General features: G+C 54.0%; 7 protein-coding genes across 7 annotated transcripts; 4 read left to right on the top strand and 3 right to left on the bottom strand.

Annotated features, from left to right (window-relative positions):
- Positions 1-52: 52 nt before the first annotated feature.
- M431DRAFT_499756 (hypothetical protein) lies at positions 53-1,937 on the bottom strand (the record flags this gene model as incomplete). The annotated part of the gene is made up of 3 exons (XM_024917833.1): positions 53-1,713; positions 1,783-1,834; positions 1,911-1,937. 3 exons carry the CDS (start codon positions 1,935-1,937, stop codon positions 53-55), a joined length of 1,740 nt encoding a protein of 579 aa, XP_024769398.1.
- Positions 1,938-3,097: 1,160 nt separating this feature from the next.
- Positions 3,098-7,092, top strand: M431DRAFT_499755 (hypothetical protein; the record flags this gene model as incomplete). The annotated part of the gene is made up of 3 exons (XM_024917832.1): positions 3,098-4,270; positions 4,332-6,843; positions 6,905-7,092. The coding sequence occupies 3 exons, from the start codon at positions 3,098-3,100 to the stop codon at positions 7,090-7,092; spliced, it is 3,873 nt and encodes a 1,290-aa protein (XP_024769397.1).
- A 611-nt stretch (positions 7,093-7,703) lies between these two features.
- On the top strand, positions 7,704-9,973 carry M431DRAFT_96784 (hypothetical protein; the record flags this gene model as incomplete). Its single annotated transcript, XM_024924862.1, has 5 exons — positions 7,704-8,027; positions 8,101-9,200; positions 9,252-9,434; positions 9,494-9,681; positions 9,762-9,973. The coding sequence occupies 5 exons, from the start codon at positions 7,704-7,706 to the stop codon at positions 9,971-9,973; spliced, it is 2,007 nt and encodes a 668-aa protein (XP_024769396.1).
- A 95-nt stretch (positions 9,974-10,068) lies between these two features.
- Positions 10,069-11,326, bottom strand: M431DRAFT_265723 (hypothetical protein). Its single transcript, XM_024913903.1, has 3 exons — positions 11,053-11,326; positions 10,777-10,989; positions 10,069-10,628 (listed from the first exon to the last, which is right to left on the bottom strand). The coding sequence occupies exons 1-3, from the start codon at positions 11,105-11,107 to the stop codon at positions 10,165-10,167; spliced, it is 732 nt and encodes a 243-aa protein (XP_024769395.1). The 5' UTR covers positions 11,108-11,326; the 3' UTR covers positions 10,069-10,164.
- A 688-nt stretch (positions 11,327-12,014) lies between these two features.
- Positions 12,015-13,961, top strand: M431DRAFT_96957 (hypothetical protein; the record flags this gene model as incomplete). The annotated part of the gene is made up of 2 exons (XM_024924885.1): positions 12,015-12,771; positions 12,823-13,961. 2 exons carry the CDS (start codon positions 12,015-12,017, stop codon positions 13,959-13,961), a joined length of 1,896 nt encoding a protein of 631 aa, XP_024769394.1.
- A 104-nt stretch (positions 13,962-14,065) lies between these two features.
- Positions 14,066-15,940, bottom strand: M431DRAFT_524241 (hypothetical protein). The gene is made up of 2 exons (XM_024920568.1): positions 14,422-15,940; positions 14,066-14,367 (listed from the first exon to the last, which is right to left on the bottom strand). Exons 1-2 carry the CDS (start codon positions 15,624-15,626, stop codon positions 14,277-14,279), a joined length of 1,296 nt encoding a protein of 431 aa, XP_024769393.1. The 5' UTR covers positions 15,627-15,940; the 3' UTR covers positions 14,066-14,276.
- A 295-nt stretch (positions 15,941-16,235) lies between these two features.
- Positions 16,236-18,077, top strand: M431DRAFT_96521 (hypothetical protein; the record flags this gene model as incomplete). Its single annotated transcript, XM_024924834.1, has 3 exons — positions 16,236-16,786; positions 16,844-17,888; positions 17,955-18,077. 3 exons carry the CDS (start codon positions 16,236-16,238, stop codon positions 18,075-18,077), a joined length of 1,719 nt encoding a protein of 572 aa, XP_024769392.1.
- Between the last annotated feature and the right edge of the window lie 144 nt (positions 18,078-18,221).

The raw sequence follows: 18,221 nt of genomic DNA, 5'->3' as shown, positions 1-18,221 counted from the left end.
GTACGTTTTTTCCTTCTGTTTGCTGGCTGACTCGACTCAACCCTGGGATTCATTAGTTGAGGAAATCTATCAGAGTGCTCAGCATCTCGCCCATGTCCTTGCTATCTTCCTCGCTGGTATCCAATTCGTTCAATTGCTCCTTGAGCGTCTTCTGGATCGACTTAAAGGTATCGTCTGTATCTGCCAACAGTCGCTTAATCTTCTGGTTCGCGCCGCCATCCTCCGCAATCAACCACGCCAAAATGACATCGACGAGCTGCAGGTTGAACAAGCCGGCGTCCATTTTCTTAGAAAGTAACTGTATCTCGCGGTCCTCCTCCGCATCTCTAGATCGCGCTGATTCCTGCCGATGTTCTTCTTCAGCGGCTTTTATGCGCGTAGTATAATCTCTGTGCAGCTTTACTAATTTCGCAGTCTTTTCATACTCCTTCTCAACGAACTTTGCTAGCAGGCGTATCCGCTCCGGAGAATCAGCAGGCAAGAAGCGCAGCATGGAGGAAAATATAGACAGCAAGGGCCCAATGAGACGCTGATCGTGGCTCTTGTTAAACATGGTAAACGTCGTTTTCAGGCCTCCCGCCTCGACAATCCGCTGGCATATTTTGGCGCTGGTGGTGCCACCTGTCGCGTGGTCTAGTAGGCGTAATGAGGGGTGCTTTGCCACCTTGCTCTCTTTGACTAGGATAAGACAGAGCTCAGTTCCTTCGGCCTCGAGGAATTTGACTCTTCCTGCGGGCGTATCGACGAGACACGTCAAGCTCTCAAATAAATTCTCTACGAATTCCTCCTCTGGGCCGCCCTTTTCTGGATCGCGTCGGCGGTACGGAGCCACAAGCTGCAGCATAATGTCGATAATGTCTAAGCTGACGAGCTTTTCGCGGTTTTCGGGAGCTGCCTGTGAGAGAATGGCCAGCACCTCGGCGGCATATTGCTTGTTCTGGGTTACGGATGATTCGGTGCGCTGGATGCGCTGCAACAGCCACTTTAGCAGAGCTTCTTCCTCGCACATTCGGGTCGCGACGGCTTTCTGAGAGCTGAGGTTCTCTAATACGCTCAGAGAATGATATACGCCATTGCGATCGGACTCGTCGTCTTCGTTAAAGCGGGACAGATTGGAGACTAGTAGACTCAAGAGGTCACTGTCTATCAACGCGCCGACCAAGGTGTCCCATTGCTCAGTCTCTGTGACGACATCGTCGTCTGTGAGCTCTCCGATGATCTCAATCGCATCAATGGCAATGTCCGAGTTCTCGTGCGTCAGCAAACTGACTAAGCTTCCCGCGGTTCCCAGCTTCACAAATTCACCGTACAGCTCGGAGGATTCGGCCAAGAGCGAGAGGTTCTTGATTTCGGCGTCGAGGTCGGCCTCGCTGTCGATGAATTTGTGCGGCTGGTCCTCGAACCTAGAGCGCAGCTCCGAGTTCTTGGTGATGAGCTTTTCGAGGTTGAGCGCCGTTCTTCTGAGCCAGGCGCTGTCGATCTTGTCCAAATCGCCGCCCGCGTCGGCCTTGTCGACGAAGTCGAGGATCTCTGATTCCTGCTTGGTGATGCCGCCGCCAAAGAAGCGGCCTTCTTCGTCGTCGCCTACGTCGTCTTCTGGTGGCAACCCGGGCCCGAAATCGTCGTCATCGGCGGGGTTCTCTGCATCATCTTCGACTTGGGCATGGCGATTGGTTGTTCTGTCAGTCAACTTGGTCGCCTTGTAGATTTCGTCTGATTGAAGAAATCACGGCCTGTTAGCATTGACTTGAGATCTAGCTTACAGGTTTCATGTCAACTTACTGGGGTCACGAATTGGCTGGTCGAGTTTCCGCTTGCCGAGGGAGCCAGATGCCTGGATAAGCAATCAGAATGCCTGTTTAATTGGCCCTTTGGGATTACCCAGCGATTCCAGCAATCTTGTTTCATACCTTGAAAAGATCATCCACGTTCGCCATTCTGTTTTAAGCAACGTCGTTTCGTGTTTTCGTCGAGCTGCCAAAAGTCGTGTCGCTGCAGGTAAGCTCACTCGGCATAGCTCAGCTTGCCCCTGTCCTTCAATTACGGCAATTCTAGCAAACGATAAGCTTCTATGGGTGACTCTTCCAATAATCGGGGCGCTACAACGCTAACGGGGTGCTAAGCCGAAACAAAGCTGGTTCAGGTCCGTTCAAACAGGTCGACTGCATTGACCAATTGGGGAGCGGAAGAGCCTGGCATTTCCTACTTTTGGTACGAACAAGTACTAGTACCCACCCCAGCGGCCAGGGGTCGAAAAAGGGGACGAGACGTGATGGGTTAGGGGTCGGTTTTAAGGGCTCCATGTAGCGGCACTGGCCTGTCGTGATTGATTGCGCGCCTAGCTTCTGGCACTAGCAGAAATAGCCATCTGATGCAGCTTCAAGCGAACTGGCCATCCACCATCCAGGGGGTTTTGGTTTTCCAGGCCTGGCAGCGGCGGGCCTGACAGCGGTAATACCACTAGCCGGGGAGCACAATCAACCAACGTACTGTAAGGTAGCACGATACAGTTGAGTCTTGTACGAGGACGGTACAGGTACGGGCACGGTAACACCGCAGTTTGCAGGCCGCGGGTACCTCCGTTGGGCGGTGAGAGCGCAACTGCAACTCCAAAGTGGTCAGTGGGCGGTTCGCTGAGCACCGCACCGTACTGGGGCCCTGATCATCGCCAGGTACCGGTACTTGCGCCTATGCACAGCACATTCCCACTGACCTGCCTTGCCGCAACCTCCCAAACTGGTCTCCCCACGATCCACAGCACAGGGAACCTCCAAATCCCCGATTTTCTTCGTCCCCGGAGCGACTTCTGGATAGGACAAAGCGGTCGTGGGAGCAGATCTGCGAGCCTCTCCTTCTCTGGCATCCTCCCGAGATCTGGCTGGCGATATACGATATAGTACATACTGATCAGCCTCGCCTCGCCGTGGACAAAGAGCGTTTCAACTCTGTCTGTGGTCATGGCCGTCTGCCAAACACGCGCGATAACCACATTGATCTCCATATCCAAGCCCGACCCACGTTGTACGAGTAAGATTGGCCGGAAGAGGCGACTATTGGCTGAGACGGGAGCCCGCACCAGTCCAGCAACTCGCAGAGCATGCAGCAATCGCACTCCTTTGGCTCCTTTGGCGACAGCATCATCACCGGCCTGGTAGACGCACCCAGCCGAGCAAATCTCTCTAGACCACCGTCGTCGCCGCCGCCGCCGCCACCACTGCCGCCAATATCAATATCGCATAATCCTAATCTTACGAGCAACCCGCCATCGCGAGACCCTCCAGGCCTTGACAGCGTCACGCCAGTCCCACGCTCCGTCTTCTCGTCCGTCCGCCTGCCGCGAAGCTCGTCGCTGATCCATCCGTCGCACGTGTCGCAGTCGCCCACTCGTGCCACTCATACTGCTACTACCACTGCCGCTACCACTCATACTACCGCCGCTACTCATACGCTTCCTCCTGCTAGTATTGGCAACAATAGCGGCAATCCACTCCATCAGACGCATCGCGACACCGTGCACCCCCCCGTTAGTCTCAAGCGGCCGTCAACTCCGTCGTCGCATCCCAGCAGGGGCACCACCACCGGAGCATCGCCGCAGCAAGGCTCCCGTTCCCGAAACCGCTGGTCAACTTCGTCCGTTTCGTCTTCTTCGAGTCGCACGTCCCCTTATGCCTCTCACCAGGCCTCTGGCTCCCATTCACACTACCATTCCAACTCCAACTCGTCATATACTCGTCGCGCCAGTATCGAGGCTGTAGTGGGTGCTTCTCACGGTTCGTCCGCTCTTGCTGCCGCTCAGGCGCCGCACAACCTGCACCGAACCGATCGGAACCACTTCGCCTCGTCTGATCGCAGCGCAACTCCCACGCGAGCGTATCCAATGAGGTCCGAGTCGAGCATGTCCATGAGGCATTACGAGAGCAGCCACCTACGCTCCATGTCGCCCAATCCATACGCAAATCCTGCTGTCACGACACAATCTACCGCCAGAATGCCCCACGAGCAAAACCACGATCCTTACGCCCCTCGGGGCCACTCGAGGGACCATTCGGGCAAAAGCAGCAGAGACATGGGCAAGCCCCGCGCTCAGAAAAATCCTTCCCAAAAGGCAATGCTTTCTCGAGCGCTGCAAAAGGCCAACACGGCGGTGCAGCTTGACAATGCTCAAAATTTCGAAGGCGCTCGAGAAGCTTACTCTGAGGCATGTGACTTATTGCAGCAGGTGCTAGACCGAACGTCAGGGGATGAGGACAAGAGGAAGCTTGAAGTTATTGTAAGTCTTGTATCACAGGAACAAGAACTCATACGATCTTGAACTAATATTGAATGCACAGCGCCAAACATACACCAGCCGTATCGATGAACTGGATCAGATGGGCCCGTGGCAGGACGAGACTGTCAAGGCTCTGCCTGCTAGACCGGAGAGTGAAGACTACAGCGCGTCCATTTATATGCATCAGGACTACGAGATGATGGAGGAGGCCCCCAGGATCGAGACGGCACGAATTGTAAGCTACATTGGGGGAGACAGTTCACCCATTTCCGGAGGAGCACCGCCGCACCAATGGCAGCAAACCACGGGTTATACAGGAATGGATAGACTGCAGCCTTCTCGTAATCTGGAGCCGGGACTGTTGCAATCATCGTTTTCTCGGGCGCCTAGGCGGCTACGCTCTACTGAAGATCTTCGCGCACAACACCAAGAGGGCCAATATGCGCCGCCCCCTCTATCGCCTCGCTCAAAGTCGCCAGTCAAGACGAACAACGACGACATATTTGCGGAGTTACCACCTCACGAACCCTATCAGTATCAGCAGCATACCCAGCATCACGGCCATCAACGACAGCCTAGCGATACCGTCCTATCTCCGTATGACCAGGAAGTTGTAGATGGAGTCCAGAGTTCATGGCTGGATCCAATCGATGAGTCGGGAGCATCAACAGCATCATCCGTACACTCACGTACCTCGTCGCTTGGCTACCGTCGACGCCACATCAGGGCTGCCAGCGGAAACACCGAGGCTGAGTTTGACACGGCTCTGGACGCTGCCATCGAAGCTGCCTACGACGACGGTTTTGAGCCCATGGGTCCCGTAGACTATGAACCCATAGACACCCACGAGGATGCCATGGCAAGCGTGCTGCAAAAGGTGGAAAAGGCACGCGAAAGAGTGAAGCAGACCGAGCAGGAAGCCTATGATGAGCTAGCGAATCTCCGACAAGCACAGCAGCAAAACCTACAGCAGTTGCAGGAGGAGGACAAATATACTGCCGACGGGTTTTACGAGGATGATTCATCTGAAGAGGAAGAGAGACTGCTGGATGAGATTACACGCGACTTTGCAATCGAGGACTTTACCATGGAACAACCGTATGGTACGACGGTGTCGGCAAAACAACAGGAAGCTTGGAACGAGGATGAGACACAGGCGGATTTCATCTCAGGCGTCCGGTCCTTCTCTGCCTTGTCACAGAGACCACCTATTCCTAACACTACCAATACCATACAGCCATCAGCACCAGCAGCGCCGCCTCCAACTTCGGCATTGCCAACCTTACCACCCCCGACTTCAGCACTGCCAGACTTACCACCAGCAGGCTCGGCTTCTCCATCCGGTGGGGTGCGGAATCGTCGACTCTCTGGACAGAATCCAAAGCAGCTCAAGATTGAAACCTCAAATCTCGGACAACCCCCAAGCAGGTCGATTTACGACGATGACGAAATATCCCCAAGCACTCAGGAGCCGCCTACAGAGGTGCTGGCCCGAACAGACAGCGCTCAACCCGTCAGGCCACCGATACCAGAAGGCTTTGCGTCTGACTCAAAGGTTCCTGCATCGCCAACTGCCAAGAGAAGGTTGCTAGAAGGAGAAGAGGCGCCCAGCGCCTCGCCTTCCATCCACAGACTGCGAAAGAACTTTTCGTCCTCTAGTTTGAGAAGCATGAAGAGCAGAAACATGTCAGTGTCGCATCTTGACGACAGCTCCGACGTGTCTCCTGGCACTCCCAATCCTTATGGCAAGGCACCTGCTGTGCCTGCACTGCCGACACCTCTCATCACGTCTTTCAAAGAAAACATGGAGATGGGAGCCGGTGGCGCAGGATTGCATCTGTTTGACGACAATTTCCACGTATCAGCCACACCCGGTCCTCAAAGTCCCATTGTTTCCGTGGATGTCCCCTTGCCCCTGGAGCCCTGTCCCAACGACTTCATGCTGCGCCCTTTTTGGCTGATGCGATGCCTCTACCAAACACTTGTGCACCCCAAGGGAGGATACGTCAGCACAAAGCTGTTTGTGCCGCGAGACGTTTGGCGGGTTAAGGGAGTCAAGATTAAGAATGTGGAAGACAAGATTGCAAACTGCGACTTTTTGACTGCGGCTCTCCTAAAGCTGGCCAAAGTTGACACTTTTGATGCAGACGCCGTGTTGGAAGAAATGCAGGCCCTCGAGGGCGTTTTAGAGCAGATACAGTCAACTCTAGCACGAAAGCTAGGGAGCGAAGTAGGCGTCCAAGGCTCTGGCCTTTTATTCAAAGATGCCTCTCTCGCGGACGGAGATAATGGGTCAAATGTGCCGCGATCAGGCAGCGTGTCTGGCAAAACCTCTGCATTCTCATGGCGAAGGCTTCGACCAAAGACATCGGGTGTTGGGTTGGGAGGATCATACAGCAACCGGAATGCCAGTGCCGAAGTCAAGGAGGTGACAACACTGGCGAGTATTCCCATGACACCGAAACCGGCAAGTCGTCCGGCCAAGCGAGATGTAAGCCAAGCTCAGTTCATCGGCCCCAACGCCAGTTATATGGGCTCGCTTGCGCGCTTGTTTGACGCTGCCCAGGCAGTTGGTAAGTGATATAGAGATAACCTATCCAGTGTAATGACAACAAACTAACGGAAATGATGCAGATCAAATCGCAAGGCAGGTTGACGACCCCGGTCTGCGGCATGCGGACAAGACCCAAGTCGGGCTGGAGCTGTGCACACGACACGCGGCCGAGTTTTTCGGCTTCTACATCTGCCGGTTTGTGCTGGCTGATCTCGGTCTTTTACTGGATAAGTTCATCAAGAGAGGAAGCGAATGGGTTCTGGCCTGAAGGGGAGACGGGCTGTGAGAGAGTTGCTGTCTGTGTTTTATACAATGTGATACCTAATGATTAAGAGACGGAAATAATTCACCGCTGAAACTTGGAATAATGTTCATAATGACGGAACGATTAGAAACAGAAACAGCAACGGCACGTTTATATGGGATATTCGGCAGACAAGTGGCAGATGAATGTCATGTTTGAGAATCTTGATACAAGGAAAGAAGAGCAGGCGACTGTTTTTGATGGTTCAGTCATTGACGATATAGCCATTCTGTGTATATATATTAGTACATTTGCAGCATTTTGTTGCGAAAGAGCGAGATAGAACGCGCGCATACCTGAGCGAACTAAAAGAAGCGATCATGAATGGAAGCTTCGTTACAGCCATACAATTGCAAATCATGATTAGATGTGGTTCATGGTGTGATTAGTTGCTCTCAGTGTCAGTTTGTAGTTAACAATTTATAGACCAAGGAGGGGCAGTTGTCGCAAGTGCGGAAATAATCCGCCCACCTTTTGAGCACAGTTTTTGTCTACCTAGCTTCCATTGACTCTCCTCTAGCAATCCATCCAGCGACATCGCAGAGTCGCCCAATGCAAGCTTCGTGGATGCCCAGATGAGCCTGGCTGGGAGAGCCGGACGAGCCTGGACTCGAGAATGGCTGCGCAATTCCAGCAGTCATGGCCTCAACGCATCTAACACTACATCTAGATGGTCTCTGCTTCTGCGCACGACAGCTCCATGCCGGCATCGCAACTACGCCTCGCAGGCAAAACCGACGCCTGCGCAGCTCGAGGCGCGGATAGCCGCGATTCCAATTGAGCGGTATAGAAACTTTTGCATCGTGGCGCACATTGACCATGGCAAGAGCACGCTGAGTGACCGGCTGCTGGAGCTGACGGGGACCATTTCGGCCAGCGATGCGAATAAGCAGATTCTTGTAGGTGCAACGGCTGATCCAATCAATTGCTGGAGAGAGCCGTGAAAACTGAACAATGGGAAAATATTTATAGGACAAACTCGATGTCGAACGTGAGCGAGGAATCACAGTCAAAGCACAGACGTGCACCATGATATACAAGCACAATGGCGAAGATTACCTGCTTCATCTCGTCGACACGCCGGGCCACGTCGATTTCCGCGCCGAGGTCACCCGTTCATACGCCAGCTGCGGCGGCGCTTTGCTTCTGATCGACGCCAGCCAGGGCATCCAGGCGCAGACGGTGTCCAACTTTCATCTAGCCTTTGCGCAGGATCTGGCGCTGGTTCCCGTCATCAACAAGATCGATATGCCGTCGGCCGATGTGCCCCGCGTTCTGGACCAGATGGAGACGAGCTTTGAGTTGGATCCTAAAAAGGCTGTGCTGGTGAGCGCAAAGACGGGTAAAGGTGTTGGTGCTCTTCTGCCGGCGGTGGTGGAGGGGATTCCGCATCCTGTTGGCGATGAGAATAAGCCGTTGAAGATGCTCCTAGTTGATTCTTGGTACGACACTTTCAAGGGCGTGGTTTTGCTGGTGAGGCTGTTTGACGGATCTATCAAGACGGGAGACAATGTCGTATCACTGGGCACAGGCATGAAATACACGGTTGGCCAGGTCGGCATTCAGTATCCCAACGCAACGCCGCAGACGGTACTTCGCGCAGGCCAGGTCGGTTATGTATACTTTAATCCGGGTATGAAGCGGATTCAAGACGCCAAGCTGGGCGATACCTTCACTACGGTTGGAGACGAGGAAATCGTCGAGCCGTGTCCAGGCTTTGAGGAGCCCAAGCCCATGGTGTTTGTTGCGGCGTTTCCTACCGACCAGAGTGACTACACCCGTCTCGCCGACAGCATCAATCAGCTCGTGCTCAACGATCGCAGTGTGACGCTGCAAAAGGACTTTTCCGAGGCTCTTGGATCGGGATGGCGTCTTGGGTTTTTGGGCAGTCTTCATTGCTCAGTGTTTCAAGATCGCCTGAGACAGGAACATGGCAAGAGCATCATCATCACGGAACCTACAGTGCCTACCAAGATTGTGTATGCCGACGAGTCAGAGGAGGTTGTACAGAACCCAGCCTTGTTTCCAGACTCGAGCGATCACCGGATTAGAGCTGCCACGTTATACGAGCCGTAAGTCTCACAAAGTCGAAAATAGAACGTGATGACTGACTGTTTCAGTAGCTATGTCAAAGCGACAATCACAGTTCCTGAAGAGTACCTCGGCCGCGTCATTGAGCTTTGCGAGGGCAATCGCGGAGAGCAAAAGAGCCTAGAGTTTTTCCACACTGACCAGGTTATTCTCTCATACGACATTCCCGCCTCACAGTTGGTCGACGATTTGTTCGGAAAACTCAAAGGCGTCTCGTAAGTTTCTGGCTACGCGGCTGCTTTTATTGTGGATTGGATCTAATTTCGCCTTGTAGAAAAGGTTATGCGACTCTTGATTACGAGGACGCAGGGTGGCGCCAGAGCAAATTGGTGAAGCTCCAGCTACTTGTTAATCGACAGCCCGTCGACGCCATTTGTCGAGTGATACACTCGACGCAGGTTGACCGCCTAGGCCGCCAATGGGTCACAAAGTTCAAGGAACATGTCGATCGACAAATGTTCGGTCAGTTTTCAAAAGCCCCCCCTTTTCTCTTCTACTTTTCACCCAAGTGTTACTTTTGCTAACTCTAATTTGTGTTCTAGAGGTCGTCATCCAAGCCGTTGTGGGCAACAAAGTTATTGCTCGAGAAACCATCAAACCTTTCCGGAAAGACGTCCTCGCAAAACTTCACGCCAGTGATATTACTAGACGCAGAAAACTGCTAGAGAAGCAGAAGGAAGGAAGGAAGAGATTGAGGGCAGTGGGCAACGTGGTGATTGACCAATCAGCATTCCAGAGCTTTTTATCGAAATAGAGTCACCACAGAAAAGAGGCTATTTGTATTATAGAGTACATCGACATGTATGTATGTTCTCAAAGTTTGTATATGTATATAACTGTATAGGTATATAACATCTATCCCATCATCTACTTACTATGGACATGTGTATTGATCGCTCTGACGCTGAGGAAAATCACTAACTAGTCTATCCAAAGCCATCTTGCTCAATTCTTGTCCTCATGAATCTCCTCTTCCGTCACATCCTCAGGTACCTCACTACCCAACTCAGCCCTCTTATTCCACGACCACCCCATTCCCCCCTCCAACGTCGACTCATCAATCTTCAACTCCAGTCCCTCATCCAACGTAAAAATGCGGTAATCCGCATTATAATACCACCACCCAGAAACACCCGACCTCAGAAACGCCGAGTGCGAAAACACAAAGATTAAGTCCTCGGGTCTCTTGCTCAATTTCTCGAGACAGCGGCGGCCACGACGTAGGACTGCAGTCCGGGTGTACCCGAAGAGGCTTTTCGCTACCGGGTCTTCTGTTTTGTCGGGCCAGACGGATGGGATGGCGGAGAAGTCGTAGCAGGGGGATGAGAATTGGTGCTTGGTCTGGTTGTCTTTGATGAGGGGCAGGAGGGAGAGGGGAGACCCGGTGTCGCAGGGCTTGGCCGAGAGTTCTGCAGTTTTTTGTCAGACTTTTACTCTATATTATATACTTTTCACATAAAAAGATGTGGGATTTAAAGAAGTTGGGAGTGAGTAGCAGATAGGCACTAGGTATGTGATACGTAGAGAGAGCATGGTATAAGTCGGATTTTCACATACCCTGCCAATCAGCATCCGCCTCAATCTTCACACCGCGCTCAACGAGCCAATCGGCGGCCAAACTCGCCGTCTGCAGCGTGCGCACCATGGGGCTCGCGATGACGGCGATGCGGCCCTCGTAGGAGGAGAAGCGCTGGAAGAGGTTGTAGCGGAGCTGGCCGCATTGTTTGATGCCGTGGTCGGTGAGACCGGGGTCGGGGATGGAGTAGTCTTGTGGAGGCAATTTGTTAGTTTTATTTTTTATTTTATTTTGGGTGGCTTGTATGGGGGACTTATGGGTTTCGTTGTGGAGGGCTTGGGCGTGGCGGATGAGGACGATTGTGGGAGGCATGGCTAGTGGTGATGTTGCTTGGTTGGTGTTTTTGGTGTGAATGAGATTGATGTGAGTTGGTTTAAGTGAGTCAGTAACAGGTATGTGCTGTAACAATAATGTCGATCATGTAATCATGTGCTGGTAGTAACATATGGGGAATTAGTATATTTCCTAATTCGAATAAATCGGAATCGACTCTATTTTATACGCGTAATTGGTAGTCTCATTAAGAGTTTCAATGATATCTGATTCACGTATTTTTAGCTTGCCAGACACCTGAAAGGAGCAAGGCACGGCAAAAATAAATTAATTAGTTGGAGCGCCACAGATGCACGATCTCTGATCTGGATGGATGGATGGTACCTCATGTGTTGTACCTCTTTCCCTGTGTGGTCTTCTCCAAAGGGTACGTCCTACTACAGTCCATCAAGGTTCCTCAAGTATACATACATCGACTACAGCTTTAGTGCCTCAGGCTCCAGCTACATTCCTCATTCACATAGAACTACTTCTGTATCTTCAACTCTTAATCAGCCTCATCTTAACTTTTCCACACCTCTCCTAAACAGCAGTACCTCCGCAATGTCACTGCGAATATCAAAGCAGCAAAAAACATCATCTGACCTGACTCCTAAAGTAAAAACGCCATATGTGGAGGTTTATATGGCCACGAAAATGGATACTTCAGCCTCGCGCGATGAAACTTCATACCTATACTCTCCAGCAGAGTTTGCTCTTGTCAGGAAAGTATAAGATTCTATATGTGTGCCCATATAAAACCCTGGTCCAGGTCTCTGATTCAAAATGATGTTTGGCTCCTGAAAACTAAACAGTGAGTCCAAGTGACGCAAAGCAATACTTGGCCTCTCAGCCACGATTCATCCCCATCACCAGACACTGACGCTCACACACAAATACAACAACCATGTTGTTGTCACTGCTGTTTCCTGCAGCCGCCGCTCTGGTCGCTGCAAGTGCTGCAGTTGCAGAGACTGCCAATCTAGCCCCTCCATTCGATTGGTTCGCCATTGTCCCCAGCGAGCAGCTCAAGTACCAAAACTGCTACAATGGCTTCAAGTGCGCTCGCCTGGTTGTCCCTCTCGACTGGAAAAATCCCGAGGATAACAAGACCGTCGCCATTGCCATGATCAAGCTGCCAGCTGTTGTTCCAGACAACGACCCGACCTTTGGCGGCACCATCATCTTCAACCCCGGCGGCCCCGGCATCTCTGGCATCGATGCCGCCCTCCAGGGAGCCAGGACCATCCAGCAGAACCTCGCTGACAAGCCTGGTGTCCGTCACTATGAAATCTTATCTTTTGATCCCCGCGGCGTTGGGAGAACAACCCCAGCCAGCGACTGTTTCCGCTCCGATCCTCTTGGTCGCATTACTTGGATCGTCGACGAGCGTGCCAACGGTCCGCTCGTCTACCTCAAGCCCGCACAATCCTACGGCCTGGGTCTCGCGAAAAACTTCGCCGAGCAATGTAAACTCAATGAGGAGTTCAAGGGGAGCATGGAGTACGTCAACACTCCAAGCGTGGCTCGCGATATGGTGGCGATGATTGACGAAATCGACGAGCTGAGGCAGCGCGAGGCAGCTCAGAGACAGCCCAAGCCACCAGGCCCTCAGCAACTACCAGGAGAAACCGAGAGAGGCGAAGATGAAGAAACCCAGGATAGTCCCAAGACACAGTTTCATCCACGAGGCAAAACAGAGAATCATGAAGAAGACGAGAACAACCCCGTACCACGGCTTCAGTATATCGGCTTCTCGTATGGCACGATCCTGGGCAACACTTTCGCATCCATGTTCCCAGGTCGCGTTGGACGCATGGTCCTCGACGGCGTGCACAGCGCCAAGGATTACTACTTTGAAGACACAAGCACCGCCCTCCAAGACACTGATGAGATGTTTGATACGTTCTTGCGGGGCTGCTTCGATGCCAATTACGCCAAGTGTCCCTTCCGCATATCCTACAAAGACGCCGAGGATGTCAAGAAGAAGTTCTGGGATTGGATCTTCCGCCTCAATTATAACCCCGTTGAGGTGAACCCAGTCAAAGGCGGCATCAAGGTGGTCAGAGGATCCGACGTTCTCGCGGCTGTTGGCAGCGCCCTGTACAGCCCTATGGAGAAGTTTCAGCCCCTTGCCTTGGGCCTTTACGATGGCATGAGCATCGGTGACTTGAACCGCCTCGCAGCCATCATCGACGAGGACAGCCCCAAGATTAGTGCAGACGCCCTGAACTCGAACTCATTGCAGCCCAAGTCCGAGCAAACATGGGGCGTCACCTGCAGCGACGGCCCGGACTGGCGCGGCAGAGACGTTGGCTTTTGGAACAAGCACCTCCAGAAGCTGGAGATGAAATCGAGGCTCTTTGGCCCCTTCTGGGCCAGCGTCCGCTCCGCCTGCGCGAGCTGGCCGTACCGCCCCAACTGGGTGTTTGGCGGGCCCTTCAAGACGCCCACCCCCAGCTCCGAACCGCTGTACACCTCGAAGCCCGCCGCGCCGATACTCTTCCTCAGCAGCCGCTACGACCCGGTCGCTCCCCTCAAGGCCGCCCGAGCCATGGCCAAGGAACATCCCGACTCGGGCGTCCTGATCCATTGGTCCATGGGGCACACCACGGTGGGCGGCGGGCCGAGCCGGTGCACCTGGGATGCCGTCCGCGAGTACTTGTACGAGGGCAAGGTCCAGGGGAAAGAATTCTCTTGTCCCGCTGAGTGTGACCCGTGGGACGATGAGTGCGAATCGAAGCTTGGAAAGAGAGTCGATGGAGGAGGGGCAAACTGGGATGTGTGGAAGAACATGACTGCGGCGCTTCGACAGACTCTTCGACCAAGGCCGTGGGGGACTGGAGGGCCATAAGGGGCAAGATCTTGAAATTTTTTAATGTAAACCAGAATGTGATGATACGTGGTGGGATAGGAGTTGCCAGAGTAATGGTTCTTTGGAAATAGTATTGGCAGTCAGATAGTGAATTAAGTATTACAAGTGTTTTTGAATTGATATCAAGTACGGTTATATACAGAAGTCTCGTTGTATCAACATTCTTATACAAAGTAGCAAAAGGTGCGCCCATGTATCATTCTAGTGTATCCCAATAACACTTGAAAGATTTTCAACTTTTTTTTTAATCTTGGTCTTTGTTTATTTCTCTTTTTATCATTGGCTCAACCTGACTTAGGCATTGGCATACTTCTTGTTAAAGGCGCGTCCAATGACCATTCTGCGAATCTCCGAGGTACCAGCTCCAATCTCGTACAGCTTGGCACTAAAGCAAACCAGTTAGTCAAGGACTCAAAAGAATGAAAACGAAGAAACTTACTCTCTTAGTATTCTAGACGCGGGCATCTCCTCGGTGTAGCCCATGCCGCCCAGCAGCTGGATGCAGTCAAGCGCAACCTCCGTCGCCCTCTCAGCAGCGTAAAGAATGGCACCAGCGCAGTCCTCGGTACGGATAACGCCCTGCTCGTCCACCATGCGGGCGGTGTTGTACGTGTAGGCGCGCGAGGCCTGTAACTTGGTGTACATGTCGGCAAGACGGCCCTGGATCAGCTGATTGTGGGCAATGGGCTGGCCAAACTGCTTGCGCTGGTGGGAAAACGGCAGGGCGACGTCAAGAGAGGCCTGCATGAGGCCCAGGGGACCGGCACTGAGGACAAGACGCTCGAGATCGAGACCCTCCATGAGGACGCGGACACCGCCGTTGACCTTGCCGAGGATGTTCTCGGTGGGCACAAAGACGTTCTCAAAGACGAGCTCACCCGTGTTTGAACCGCGCATGCCCATCTTGTCGAGCTTGCGGGCGCAGGAGAAGCCCTCGGCCTTGGTGTCGACCAGGAAGGCGGTGATGCCCTTGGAGCCCTTCTCCGGCTCCGTCTTTGCGTAGACGACGATAACGTGGGCATCAGGGCCGTTGGTGATCCACATCTTGGTGCCGTTGAGCACGTAGCCGCCGTCCACAGCCTTGGCCGAGGTGCGCATGCTCACGACGTCGGAGCCGGAGCCGGACTCGGACATGGCCAGAGCGCCGACGCTGGTTCCCGCAATGAGGCCGGGCAAGTACTTCTGCTTCTGCTCGGGGCTGCCATTGAGCGAGATCTGGTTGACGCACAGCTGCGAGTGCGCGGCATAGCTCAGGGCAATAGAACCCGAGGCGCGCGACATCTCCTCCAGCACGATACAGTGCGCCTGATAACCCATGCCCAGACCGCCGTAGTCCTCATCAGCAGTTACGCCCAGGAAGCCGGCCTCGCCCATCTTCTCCCACATCTCCATGGGGAAGGCATTTGACTTGTCCGTCTTGGCGGCGAGCTCCTCGGGGATCTCGCGGCGGGTGAAGTCGTAGACACGCTCGCGCAGCTCGTCCAGCTCCTCTTGTGATGGCGGAACGAAGCCCTTGGGGTGCTTCTGGGAGTGCAGTCGCTTCTGGCATGAGATGGAGGAGGCTGGAGAGAAGGCGGCAGGGCGGAGGGAGATGGATGGCCGCACGGGGCGGGCGAGTCTGGAGAAGGATCTGAGGCTGGCCATGATGAATTGATGGTTGTTGATGAGAGAAAGTGAGAGAGTGAGAGTGAGACGGAGAGAGAGGAAGTGAAGCTGGCTAGCAGCGGCGTATGTATTATTAGAGGCTTGTGTGGATTTCTGAGAGGCTGTACCGGCCGGGTTGATGTTCCAGCGAGAAAGAAGAAGATGAATCTATGCAACTCTGTACTCTGTACTCTACAGACTCAGTGAGATTGACGAAAGATGACAAGCAACAATAAGCGAAATGAAGAAGAGAAGTCAGAAAGAAATGGAAAAAAGGGATGATGACGGACAAGCTAAGCAAAAAAGAAAGCTGCATGGTTCTCCAAGAGCCGTCCAAGCAGCAGAAGCGCGACTAAGCCGAGGTGCCTGCACCAACCAAATTGATCCAGTGGCCAGTCGGTCCTTCGGCTCCCCGGCTTCAGGCGGCTTGTGGCGGCTCGGGTTCGCTGCAACAGCCGAACAACGTCAACAGTGTTGGGCTTCGGCTGCAGGAAAAGGGAAGAATCCAAGAAAAACATCAAGCCTGCAGCGTCGAGGGAAGCATCTTTGCATTCTTTTCTTCTTCTTGTCTTCTTGTCTTGCTTCCAATTAATTGCACAAGCCTCAGCCATGTCTCTCTCCCGGCCCTGTCGCCAGGCCCTGCGCCTCTCCCACCAGCTTCGTCCCTCAACCAAAGCATCATCATCACAGCTTCTCCTCCGTCGCAGCGCCGCAACGCTCACGCCTCCTCACCAAGCCGCCGCCATCTCGCGCCTGCAAACAAACGTCGATGCCTCGTCCGAGGAATTCAAAGAAAACGAGCGCCAAATGGCCGACGTCACCGCGCGCCTGCAGGAGCTCACGGCCACCATCCAAAAGGGCGGCCCGCAAAAGGCTCGCGACAAGCACATTGCCCGCAACAAGATGCTGCCGCGAGACCGAGTCGCCGCCCTGATTGACCCGGGAACCACGTTCCTCGAGCTGTCGCCAATGGCCGGCCACGAGCTGTATCCCGAGGCTGAAGTGCCTGCGGGCGGCATCATCACGGGTGTGGGCGTTGTCGAGGGCGTCACTTGCGTCATTGTTGCCAACGACAGCACCGTCAAGGGCGGCACGTACTATCCCATTACTGTGAAGAAGCACCTGCGAGCCCAGGCCGTGGCGCAGGAGAACAAGCTGCCGTGAGTGCCCAATATCTAGCATTCCTCTATGAAACTCAATTGACCCAAAATCGACAGCTGCATCTACCTCGTCGACAGCGGCGGCGCCAACCTCCCCCACCAGGCCGACGTCTTCCCCGACCAGAACCACTTTGGCCGCATCTTCTACAACCAGGCCCGCATGTCCTCCCAGGGCATCCCCCAGATCGCCGTCGTCATGGGCCCCTGCACCGCCGGAGGCGCCTACGTCCCCGCCATGAGCGACGAGAGCATCATCGTCCAGGAGCAAGGCCACATCTTCCTCGCCGGCCCCCCCTTGGTGAAAGCCGCCACCGGCGAAGTCGTCAGCCACGAGGACCTGGGCGGCGGCAAGATGCACTCGTCCGTCTCTGGTGTCACCGATTATCTTGCTGTGGACGATGCCCACGCCATCACCCTTGCTCGTCGCAGCATCTCCAACCTCAACTGGCCCGCCCGAGCAGCCTCCACTAACCCCCCCGCGGCCACCTACGCCGAGCCCCTCTACGACCCCAACGAGCTCCTGGGCATCGCAACCACCAACCTGCGCAAGCCCATGCCCATCCGCGAGATCATCGCCCGCATCGTCGACGGCTCCGAGTTTGCAGAGTTCAAGCGCGACTTCGGCACCACCCTCGTCACGGGCTTCGCCTCCATCTACGGCCAGAAAGTAGGCATCGTCGCCAACGACGGCATCCTCTTCGCCTCCTCCTCCGTAAAGGGCGCCCACTTCATCGAGCTCTGCGCCCAGCGCGGCATCCCCCTAGTCTTTTTACAAAACATCTCCGGCTTCATGGTCGGCTCCGCCTCCGAGCGCGACGGCATCGCAAAGCACGGCGCGAAGCTCGTCACCGCCGTCGCTTGCGCCGACGTGCCAAAGTTCACCGTCGTCGTTGGTGGCAGCTACGGCGCGGGCAACTACGGCATGTGCGGCCGCGCGTACAGCCCGCGGTTCCTGTGGATGTGGCCCAATGCTCGCGTCGGCGTCATGGGCGGCGAGCAGCTCGCCTCCGTCATGGAGACGGTCGGCAAGTCGGTCGACCCGGAGCTCAAGGAGCGCATTGAGAAGGAGAGCGAGGCCACTTACTCCTCGGCCCGTCTTTGGGTAAGTCACACAAACCAACAACATCATCATATTCACGTATAGACACACATCAACTAACTCAAACAGGACGACGGCATCATCCCTCCCCAGCACACCCGCCAATATCTCGGTCTCGGCCTGAGAGCCGCCATGGGCGGCCGCAACGAAGTCAAGGCCGGAGATACCAACTTCGGCGTCTTCCGAATGTAGGCAAACAAAGAAAAGACAAGAGAAAGAAAGAAAAAAAAGTATCAAAAAAAGATGTAAAAGTAATATATACTACACACTCATGTAAACATGCAAACAACCCCGTGTTTTTGGTTATTCCATTCCCTTTTCAGAATTAGACATCTA

Source organism: Trichoderma harzianum (genome assembly GCF_003025095.1).
Source record: "Trichoderma harzianum CBS 226.95 unplaced genomic scaffold M431scaffold_16, whole genome shotgun sequence".
In the NCBI taxonomy this organism is placed as follows: Eukaryota; Fungi; Ascomycota; class Sordariomycetes; order Hypocreales; family Hypocreaceae; genus Trichoderma; species Trichoderma harzianum.
Note: the sequence above shows the minus strand (reverse complement) of the source record. Positions and strands in the feature narration are given on the sequence as shown.